At 40.3% G+C, this 12050-nt stretch overlaps 1 protein-coding gene across 1 annotated transcript in view; it reads right to left on the bottom strand.

Moving 5' to 3' along the window:
- LOC126463248 (inter-alpha-trypsin inhibitor heavy chain H4-like) overlaps positions 1 to 12050 on the bottom strand; it is a 170187-nt gene that overhangs the window by 29908 nt on the left and 128229 nt on the right. Inside the window, exons 11-12 of the mRNA XM_050096144.1 lie at positions 8861 to 8954; positions 157 to 246 (exon numbers count right to left, since the gene is read on the bottom strand). Of these exons, the coding sequence (XP_049952101.1) occupies positions 157 to 246; positions 8861 to 8954 (184 nt within the window). The remainder of the gene's footprint in view (positions 1 to 156; positions 247 to 8860; positions 8955 to 12050) is intronic.

Consider the following 12050-nt stretch of genomic DNA (forward strand, 5'->3'; position numbering starts at 1 on the left):
CTCAACAACTTTACACGAGACTCAATTCTGTTAGCTGAGCGTACCGGCTACTGTGAAGAAAACTGTAGTCTCCTTTTGACAAGCACCATAATCAATGTCTTATTAAATCTAGAATTTTATTGAGGTGGGCATGTAGAGTATATGTGCAATACTCACGTGGTCGCAGCCATGAGGGTCTTGGTCTCAGCCTCGATGACGACATCCTGTGACGTCCGCGTATATGGTGGAACCCTAGAGGCAGTGATGCTGCAACACAAGATCAAATGTTAGATCGCAACAAGTACTGATACCTTGCGTCCTACTCACGAGATGTTCAGTCACACGTGGCAACCAGGACCTATCACTAGTTCTGTTGGAGACAAAGATGAGGAAGGCCTCAATGTTCAGTTATTGTTGCAAAAGCAGCTGTGTCCATCAGATCCCTATTCAACGGCTTTTGAAAGGGATTGCTTTTGATGGAGTAACTATCATACTTTGACCATACTTAATCATAATTATCTACCGACCTTAGATAAAAATCTTTGGCCTGCAGCCTCGGAACATGGACCATAATGATACAATTAGGTCGCGAAGCAAAATGCAAGCCTTCTCATAGTGATTTTCTCCAGTTTCATCTTGATGATGACAGAAATATGTACAGCTCATAATGTAATATTAGACGGTCGGCTTTAATTATGAATTGGAATAACTCCAGTCTTTATAACGAATAACTAAATCTTAATAGATACTCAGACCTTCCACCACCTCCAACACTCACGCCCCTAATAAGTACCATAGTACATGAAGAATAAGGCAGCACAACACCTACCGTCAGATCTGCTAGTTTTCTGGAAATATGTTAATCTCCTATCTAGCTGAAGGCCTAAATAAATCGTAGTGTCACTTTGCTCAAAGTAACGGATGCCAATAGATATATGGCTGACATCAGTCTAAGTTTCTAACTGACTCAACATCATCTAATCCAAACACATTATAAAAATGGATGTACATATGTACACTCTAAGGCAAAAAAAGGCTCACCACGAAGGAACTTTCCAAATGGGGTGAAAATCGCTAGATGGGATGTACGTCTACAGAAAAACGAACCATTACACTTTCAGAAAAACTGAATGATTTATTCAAGATTAAGAACTATACAAGCAGAGCAGGTCAGTAACGCGCTGATGAAACCTCTGGCCTTTATGAAAGCATTTACAGACGTGACACTGATTGACAGAGTTTATGCATGTCTTCCTAAGGGTTATCATGTAACATTCAGTCCAACTGGCAAGTTAGATCGTCAAAATCGCGAGATGGTTGGCGGGTCCTGCCCATAAGTCTTCAGATACTCTCATGGAAAGAGATCCAGCGCTCTTGCTGATCAAATAAGGGTTTGCTAAGCACGAAGACAAGCAGTAGCAACTCTCGCCGTCTTTGGGCAGGCATTATAATGCTGAGATTAAGTCCAGTGTGGTTTTCCATGAAGCGCAACAATGCGGAGCGTACAATAACATCGACCTTCCGCTGTGTGTATGAGTGCCGCGGATGACAACCAAAGGGGTCCTGCTATGTAATGAAATGGCAACCCCAGACGACCACACGTAGCTGTCGGGACGTACAACTGACGACAGTGAGGTTGGTATCCCACTACTGTTTGGGTTGTCTCCAGACACGTCTTCCCTTGTCATCGGGGCTAAAGACGATTCTTCTCCGGTCAAAGAGATTGCAGATCGAAAACGTGTATGGAGAAACTCCGGACAGAGGGGGGATACCAGTCTGAATGTTACCCGCCGTACGGCCTGTCGACTGGGAGTGGTGGTGTGGGATGCCGTTTCTTTTCATAGCAGGACCGCTTTGATTGTCATCCGCACCTCCCTTACAACACAGCGGTACGTTGACGATATTCTACGCTTCGTTTTGTTGCCCTTCATGGGAAGCTGTCCTGGGATTACATTTCAGTATGATAATGCCCGCCCACACACGGCGAGAGTTTCTACTGCTTGCCTTCGTACTTACCAAACGGTACCTTGGCCAGCAAGATCGCTAGATTTCTCCTCAGTTGAGAGCGTTTGGGGAATTGTGAGCAGTGCCTTCCAACCAGTTCTCGACTTTGACTCTCTAACGTTCGAATAAAATGTGGCACTGTATCCCTTAGGAGGACATCCAACAACTCTACTAATTAGTTCCAAGCCATTAATTACTTTTATAAAGGCCAGAGGTGGGCTAACGCGTTATTGACTTGCTCAGCTTGTGAAACTCTTTCTCTTCAATAAGTCATACAGTTTTTCTGGAAATGTAATCATTTGTTTGTCTCTACGTGTCTACCGATTTCAGCTACATTCGGATAATTCCTTCGTGGTGCGCCCTTTTTTTTTGCCTTAGAGTGTACGTACGAATATGTGTTATCTATGTTTGTACGTTCCACATCTCCTCCTAAACTAGTTGACCGATTCTCACCAAAATTGGTGGAAATATCTTATTGTCCAGAAAGAAGTTGGAGTTAAAAACCACATTCCTATCAAAGAGGTTGAGTGTGGGTGAAAAAGTAATGCAACTCAAGAAGGGCAAATAGTCAGGCTATATTCATCCAGTATTTGAGACTGAGAGAACTTAATTACTGACAACATACTTGACACATAATTTCAAACTTTACAATCGCCAACAAAAGATGGAAGGCAAAAAGTTAGCTGTTCATGCAGTTAAACTGCCGCATCAGGTATTTCCTTTAATTTACCACTTCCTTACCACTAACTCTGTTCGGAACATACTTCGCATACACTATTTACCTGTACCGCTGAATTGACCAGTAAAATTATATCAATGTACAACACACGGCTCAGGAGATATGATTTAATGAACACTGAAATGCTTGAAAAACTGCCGCATCATGCATGAGGTTCAAATGTATTATTTTTTTGTTATTAACTCCATTCGCAATACATTTCGCAGAAAATATCCATTAATGCCGCTGAATGTACGTACAAAAATATATCTTTGTATGAAACGTAATTGAGGAGGCATGACGCCATGAACATTGAGATGTGTGAAAAACTGCAAAATCGTGCACAACTTTTTAATTTAGTATTTCGTTACTACTAATTCTGTTCGCAACAAATATCACATGCCGTATGTAGATATACTACTGGATGTACATGCACATTATATCATAGCAAGGCTCTCAGTTCTTGAGATATGACGTCATAAATTGGGCTGCGTGGAAACGAAATTGCAATTTCCATACAGACACAGGTGAGATATATGTATAAATAAGCGTGAAATATGTTAAATACATGAGACATCTGCGTACGCTGGTAAAACCACAGGAAAAAGCTCTTCATATTCCTCTGGCTCAAGTTCAACCAAATTTGGAATACATATTACTCACTATCTGGAAAGAATTACTGTGGCGGTAAGAATCAGCACCTTCCTGTTGGGATAGGGGAGACAACATGAAGAGAGAAGGGAGGACGTCGACAGACGCAGAGAGCTAACAAGGAGATGGAGAGAGAAAGGGAGAGGAGGTAATGGGCAGTGAAAAGAGGGAGGAGGAAATGCACAGAGAAAGGGAAGAGGAGATGGATAGAAGAGGGGATAAACAATGGGAGGAAGAGGAGTCAGAAAGTGAGATGAGGGAGGAGGAGATGGATGGATGGAGAGAGGAGGAGGAGAAGATGGACGGAGAAAGGTTTGGGAGGAAATAGATGGGAAGTTGGGAGGTGGATGAGGTGGACAGAGAGAGAGGGTGGAGGATATGGACAGAGTGGAGGGGAAGGAGGAGATTTAGTGCGAATTTTACTTACTATGTATAAAAAATGCTATGTGACTTGGACACCTCTAGTATTCCAAGGGGTTAGTGGAAATAGGGTAGTATAGGTGACAACATAGCATAACTCCGGAACATGTGGAGGGATTTCAACCAAACGTAGAGTACATATGCATTAGTATCTAGGAAAGATATTGTATTGTAAGACAACTACACGACACCTGTTAATGGGGACATGAATGATATGGAAGACAAGGCGAGGGTATAAGTGCGGGTAGAGAGGTGACAGTCAGAGAGTATTGGGAAATGCCAAGTGTGAATGTATACTTGAGTACCCCTCAATGCTCTAGATCTTTATTTATTGTCTGTCAGGTGTTCACGATGCATCACAAATGAAGTATAATCATAGAAATTGTGCTTAGTACAGATGTACAACAAAGTATTACAGAAAATCTGTACTAACTATAACTAAAACATACACATATGCTCGTCAAAGCTAAGCACAAGCAGAGATTTAGGCAACGTGTTGTTAGAGTCGGAAAAATAAATGGCAAAGAAAAAGCAATAGGTTTACAAACGTAGCTTGAAAGTGTTCCATAGTTTCTGCATAAATGACCTTAAGGCCTGGAAACATTGTCAATTGCCCTAAGTCACTCTGATCATGTACGTAGCGCCTCATCTACGTCCCAAGAATAAACAGTTCCCGTTCTTAAAGGACCCCATATTTTCTACATGCATTTTATAGGCATCATAATAATTTGCATTCGATATCTCTATTGGGTTTAGAGCTTTGCGAGGGCGTTTCTCTTCGTGGCGACAAGAGCCACACTTCAGTTGCCGCTCACAGCCATACTATTTGTATGTTTTGGACATCATTTTATCGTGTTCTCACGTATTATTCTACGTTGGCATCACTAAATGGCTTCCTACTACGTCAGACAGAAGGTGTGTCGAAAAATATTGAATGTGGAGCTATGGAATGCAACGGTTTAGCGATTTATCACACTCTGTAATTGCTTAGTGACGAAATTCTTAGCATTATACTTCTCGGTTCCATATGTTTGATCTTCGTTCATCCTCAAGAAAACTATGACATTTATCGCAAGTACTTACTCTGCACTTCAGAAGCACTAGTAATATCATACCGTTCACTACTTTAAAAACGAGCCCAATGGTTTGGAAATATGTACAATCAAGATATAAATATTAACTGCAGGTGAAAGCTGTTCGAAATCTTTATACATTCAACGGATTGATTGGTAGCGCACACCCACATTTCCGAAATTATCTTGTACTTGTGCCATACAAATGTTGTCACAGTCACATAAATTAGTCTCGATGTTTTATAACACACAATGCGCCTTCTACTGTTATGACTACGTTGACTAGGTGTCTGTGGCAGTTACTTACGATAAGTAACTTTTCCTATTTTTACGTATCTTCGGTTTCCGTTCGCGGCAGCAACAATAATTGTTTTCATCATTATTGTCACTAATAATGTGTGAAAACAGCTATACTCCAAAATGTAGACCAGGCGTCTCCAAACGTTTTAGTCCGCAGGCCACATTGACTCCTCCACGAAGTCATAAGGGCCAAGATCTACCTAGTGGGATTAAAGCAACCTAGCACTCCATGATCATCATAATGTAAGGCTAAAGGAAAGATGAAATCGCAAAAATCTAAGGTTGTGGGAATAGCTAGCACTGAAACGAACTACGTTTTTTATTTAATTACATAATTTTAATTGGTGGACGCACCTGATCGAAATTCTGGCGTATTGTATTCTGGCGAATTTCACCGACAAAGAAGCATGTCACTGCACATTCTTCACGAAAGCGTCCTGCAAAGTTAACGAAATCTCAAAATCATTGTTAGCAACACTATTACTGCAAGACGTAACAGAGGTAGAGAATATCAACACATTGTTATTTCAAGCGGCGCAACAATAAGTTTGGTTATGTGGTCTTGTAGCGCGCAGCAGAGCCAGAGCATATATCTGATAGTTCTTTTGCGTGATTGTTTCTATGCTGCGAATGTCTCACGAGTTTTCTAGTGTTTTATGCGCTGTACTAGTAGGTGAGACGACTAAGTGTTCCATTACTTAAAAAAGTTAAAAAAATTTATTTATTATTTATTATTTAAAAAAGTTTGATTTCGTAGAGACAATGAAAATCTGAAAATCGAAATACGTATAGCACGACTTGAGTATTTTTTCACTGTATTTTTTAGTGAAACTACAGTGTAATTGTGAGTATTTAATTTAGTAACCTTAAAAATAAATTCATTGCATTTTGTTTAGGCAAACTAATCCCCAGTTTTATTAGTATTAAATAGCACAATTTTATTTTCAGGTTACAATCTTTTGTGAAGTTCTGCACAAATATGGAAAAGAAACGAAAGGTTGACAGTGAATGTAGAATTTTTAAAGAGCAGTGGGGATGTCAATATTTCGTGGTGGAGTCAAGCAACAAACCAATGTGTATTATTTGCGATGAAGCATCAGTCTTCAAAGAATATAATATAAAACTTCATTATGAGACTAAGCACTCTCAGAATTACTCAAAGTTTGCAGGATGCGAACGATTATAAATGTATGAGTCGCTGAAACGCCAGCTAAAAACCCAGCAGTCGCTGTTTAAGAAAGTAAATGCTGAACAACATGCAGCAACTCGTGCTAGTTTTCGTGTGGCTCATTTAGTAGCGAAACAGTGTAAGTCATTTACCGACGGTGAATTAATTAAGAATTGCATTAGTGCAACAGCAGAAGAAATGTGACCAGAAAGAGTTAATTTATTTAAAAACATAAGTTTGTCGGCAAACACTGTGGCTCGTAGAATAGATGACATTGCACAAAATATATCAGCACAATTGCGTGACAAAAATCAAGACTTAGACTGGTTCTCTTTGGCCGTGGATGAGTCAACAGATGTATCAGATACTGCTCAAGTACTACTATTTATTCGAGGGATTGACAAAAATTATGAAGTGTATGAAGAGCTCCTTGATATTCACGGGACGACCACTGGCGAAGATATTTTTAAAGGAGTTGAAAGGGCAGTTCAGAAAAACAATCTTCAGTGGAAGAAATTAAAATGTATTACAACTGATGGTGGCAAAAAGATATGGGAAAAATAAAGGTGTTGTTACTCTCCTTTCTAAGGCCGCAGAAAATGACGGTGGCTCAAAACCATTAGTAGTGCATTGTATTATTCACCAACAGTTTTGTGTGGAAACATTTAGATATGTCAGAAGTTTTAAAGCCAGTTATTTCAGTTGTTAATTTTATCAGGTCCCATGCACTCAGTCATTGCCAGTTCCGCGAGTTTCTTGAAGATATTGAGGAAAGCGACTTGTCATATTATACTGCAGTGCGCTGGCTTAGCTGCGGTAAGGTTCTGACCCGTTTTTTTGAACCCCGAACAGTAACTGAAATTTTTTTGAACGAAAGGAATCGCCCTCTGGCTGAGTTACGGAACGGTGAGTGGTTATGAGAGCTAGCATTTTATACAGACTTAACTAAACATGTGAATGACCTTAGTTTAAAATTGCAAGGTGAAAACAAGCTTCTGCCTGATTGATACACGCGTGTTAAGTCCTTTCGACAAAAGATTGCTTTGTTTCAATCTCAGTTGAACAGAGTGTGCATCACGCATTTTAATACATGCCAAACATTCAGTCAGCAAACTGAGATTCCGTTTCCTGTAACTTTCGCAGTTGAAGCTTTGGGCGCTTTAAAAATTAGTTTTGAATCACGTTTCTCATATATCGATGCAAATTTAAACGAGATCAAGATATTTCAAAATCCCTTTGACGTCGATATAGAAGCGTTACCCGCAGAACTTCAGTTTGAAATTATTGATTTGCAATGTAGAGACTTTTTTCAAGAAAAACATTCAAAGTCAACATTACTGGAATTTTATAAGCGTCTTCCATCCACACACATTACAAATTTACATAAATCTGCCCGTGGCTTTTTTTTTCGCTTTTGGCACTACTTATTTGTGTGAAAAAACTTTCTCCAAAATGAACATGCAAAAAGTGTTTACAGATCAAAATTAAGTGATGAGCATTTGAAGTCACTGATGATTATCTGTACCAGTAAACTTGATCCACAACTGGAGGTAATTATGAAAGGAAAGTTACAGCTACACAAAAGTCACTAATTATCACTAAGATGTTAAATTTTGTTAAATTTCTTTACGTGACTACTTTAACACTGTGAGTGTTCAAGATATAAATTAATTACAGTTATTTTTATCCATCAGTTACAACTAAAATATCCAATATCATTATGTACACCAGGTATTGTATTTTCCTTAAACTGCCTTTAAATAAAAATATTTTATACGATTTACTTGCTATGTGTATTTTACAACGTAATCAAAAGAAAGTGAAACCTCACTTAAGAAGCATCTTCCATAATGATTGATTACTAAGGCTAGTCGCCGAAGTGTCGTCTATTTTTTTTACTTAAAATGTTTTCGCCAAACTAGTCTGTTAACCGTTCTTTTTTTTCCACTATCGCACGGAGTCTGTCTGTTTATTGTGGATAGCCACAAGTTTAACCATGACCTTCCGCTTTGTAAAGATAAGAGCTCCGACAATGTCGCGGTGTATTGGTCGCGATAGGCCTCGAAACTCAATTGTTGGCAGTATAGGTACCACATCAAATATTTGGCGGGCCGGACACCCCCAAACGAGGGCCGGCTTGCAAGCCCTCGCGGGCCGCTTTCGGCCCGCGGGCCGTAGTTTCGAGACCCCTGATGCAGACAAACAACGATGTTCGCAAGTCACGTGCCAATACCGGTTTCGTACTGGCGACACGCGCAGTACGTACTCTGTCCACACTCCATAGACATTCCTTTTCTATGATTGACACACTGTGTATTACAACGAAGACAATGGACAGTTTAACCGTTCCACACAATTGTTTCACAGAAGAATGCTACATTACGCTTGACTTTTCACATTAGTGTTTCAAGTAAGTCATTGAATAAGTTTAAGACATAGTGACGATCGAAGTAGGCTAAAGGAGTAACAGGGAATTATACATTACTAGAAAAAATCGGATAGCATTTATTCCGTTACAAACACCAGAGATCAATGGGTGATCATTACCTAGTCTTGGGGCAGCAGATCCATCGAGGTTGACTGCAGACGTAGCGTTTGGCTTGACTACCAACAGTGACGTAACAGGTGTCACGTAGGAGTACTGTAAGAAAGAAAATAAGAACTAAGCGACTTACTTACATAAGAGATCAAAAGATTACTTGGATACATTGTAGAGATGATGTGCTATTCTTACTGCTTACCTAGTCATTCGTAGGAAACTACATGTTGTAACCTACGTTTATAGATAATCAGGCATGAGAAACGTGTACATGTACGTCATTCCAATCTTCTTTATCCATCCAATTGCACGGATGGCTATGATAAGAGCTCGGACAGTGGTATTGTGTTTGTAGTTGTGTATGCAAATCAAAAAGTGCAGCCGCGCTGTCAGGGGCGTTCTGTTACGGTTCGCGCTGCTCTCCCCGTCTGAGGTTCGAGTCCTTCCTCCGGCATGGATGTGTGTGTTGTCCTTAGTGTAAGTTAGTTTACGCTTGATTAAGTAGTGTGTAAGCCTAGGGACCGATGACCTCAGCCGTTTGGTCTCATAAGATCTTACCACAAATTTCCATGTTTCCAAAAAGTGGAACGAACCCAGTCTCGAATACCACTAAGGATGATACCGACCTTCACGTCGCCTTTCCACAGATGAATCATCCTTGTAACATGCCATCACTCCCAGACATTTGAGGCGTCCGCCCCAGTAGCTGAGTGGTCAGCGTGACGGATTGCCGTCCTCTGGGCCCGGGTTCGATTCCCGGCTGGGTCGGAGATTTTCTCCGCTCAGGGACTGGGTGTTGTGTTGTGTTCATCATCATTTCATCCCCATCCGGCGTGCAGGTCGCCCAATGTGGCGCCGAATGTAATAAGACCTGCGATATGGCGGCCGGACCTGCCCCGCGAGGGGCCTCCCGGCCAATGACGCCAAACGCTCATCATCATCATTTGAGGTGAGATTTATCTCAGAGCGCTGTGGCATAATCTGGTGATGAGGCGCCTCCTCCGCTACTACTGGTGGAAGAATAGTGTTGATGGAAATGTCTTTTGCCACCAGGATCAACAGGCGCTACTGCACTATCGTGCGTCAGTGGCATCAGCTACGAAGGACTGTGAACACTTACCAATACATTTCAGAATATCGTATTGCAAATAGAAATAATTTTTGTCTACTAGTGACGTAATCTTGTATCCTATTTTCTCACAATACACCTCTGTCCGTCATATTTTCTCAAATAATAATCCACATGTATTCAAAATGGCAATATCATTCAGTGTCACATCCTCCTCATGTAGGGTCTCAGAAAAATTTCTGATCTGAAACGCAATGAGTCATGTCCAAAGGAATGACCACCTCAATGCCAACTAGTATGGATTTTTAAAACATAGTTCATGCGAACCACAACTCGCGCTTTTCTCGCGTCACATCCTGAAAGCCAGGGATCAAAACAGTCAGTTTACTGAAAAGGAACTTGCGAAAAGTACGATTGGAGCAGATAAGAAACAAAAATTGAAGTGGGTTGCGGATGTCTTGCTGAGGACGATGCTTCGGCTATATAAATACAGCTCATCAGCCGTGCGTTGCAACGATGATTCTCTTCCAGCATAAACAAGCGCCAGGGAGAATATTTCACGGTATTAGAGAAACTTTCGCTGTGCAGTCAGTCAGTATTGACCACTCTGCGAATTGGAAACGCCACTGAAAATCAGTAGCGACAGTGGGTGAATCCAAACCGGACAGTTGTCGACGGCAATGTAAGGTTTATATCAATTTAGCTCAAACACGTAGCTAGTGATTGAATCACGAGACAGACACTTTAACAATTTCGGCAACAAATAAATTGCGTGAATTTGTACTCACAGTAACCAACTAATGAACAGCCTTGCCATTGAATAAGTAGTAGGCCATTTGGAACGAATTAGCAACACCCAGCAACTAGGGGAGTTAATACCAACAGTCTTTAAATGTCTTGCTCCCCATTAAATAAACAAACTTACAACAATTAAATGAATAACAAATCAAACACACTACGCTTCACTCAAACTCTTCATTGGAAGCCAAGCCAAAATGAAGATTCTATTAACTGACTAACATTGAAGTCACACTAAAGCTCATCTCTGTGTTCCCAGACACATGGCGCAAACTTAACCAAGACAAGATTTGGAAGGGAACACATCACTAAAATCGGTAGTGGAGCTAACTCGTGCCACTGAAAATTAAGGTACTAGACCGGGGCACAAGGTGGTATACAATGAGGTTGCCTTAGTGCTATACTGCGCTCCAAAATATTAATTCACATGGCCAATTCAAAATTAAGTACACATAAACCAGCATTAATTAACGAGGAGTGACACCAGGTCGCTCGAAGCGATGGCAACACTTAATTGAAAAGACGAATACCGGAGGCGGCAGTAACATCAAATACCTTGTAACCTCCCCCTCACTTATCGACCTTAATGACAGTGAAAAATGAAACCGCGTGTACCTAATGGGAATTTTGGAAAAGCAATCGTCACCGAAGTTAACCTGTCGATAAAGAGGGAGGAAAGGGTTACATCTAAATGAAAGGAAAAATGCAAGTGAAACTGGTGGAAATTAATTTTGAAGTAGGGATAAAGTTAATAAAGAAAGTAAATGTGCGGCCGTTACGTTAACAATCAACTAGCGGTAATTAGATATTTGAGATTTGGGGGAAATTACGGTCGCCAGTCCTATGGACAGTTACTATAATAACTAAAAAAAGAAAGGTTATTACACATATAATTAGCACTAGAAGCGTGGCAACTGAAGGTTGACACGTGTAGTGTGAAAACTGAAAGTTTGTCAGAAGTAATAAATTTCGCCACACTTAATTTAGCAAAAGAATTAATGAAACCGGAAAATCGAAAGTTAATTTAGTGACTGAAGTTAATAGTGAGCTTTCTTTCTGAAGCACATCGAAATACAGTTAGTCTTGGACTACCTCAACAATCATTTCTAAAGCTACTTGAATCTACGCAATTTAGAAAGAAGAGATTGAACTTTGAACTTGAATTAAACGATTCTGAACAATTAACAATAGTAAAATTTAGTACGTACCAAGCTGAGCTGCAGTCACAGGTAAGCTAAAATACGGTAACAAAACTCGCACTCTTAATTTGTGCTTGTGTAATCTAACTATTGTAGCCAGCTATGAATACTTAAATTGAACTTTGAAATTAA

The sequence above is a fragment of the Schistocerca serialis genome, chromosome 1 (genome assembly GCF_023864345.2).
Source record: "Schistocerca serialis cubense isolate TAMUIC-IGC-003099 chromosome 1, iqSchSeri2.2, whole genome shotgun sequence".
Lineage (NCBI taxonomy): Eukaryota > Metazoa > Arthropoda > Insecta > Orthoptera > Acrididae > Schistocerca > Schistocerca serialis.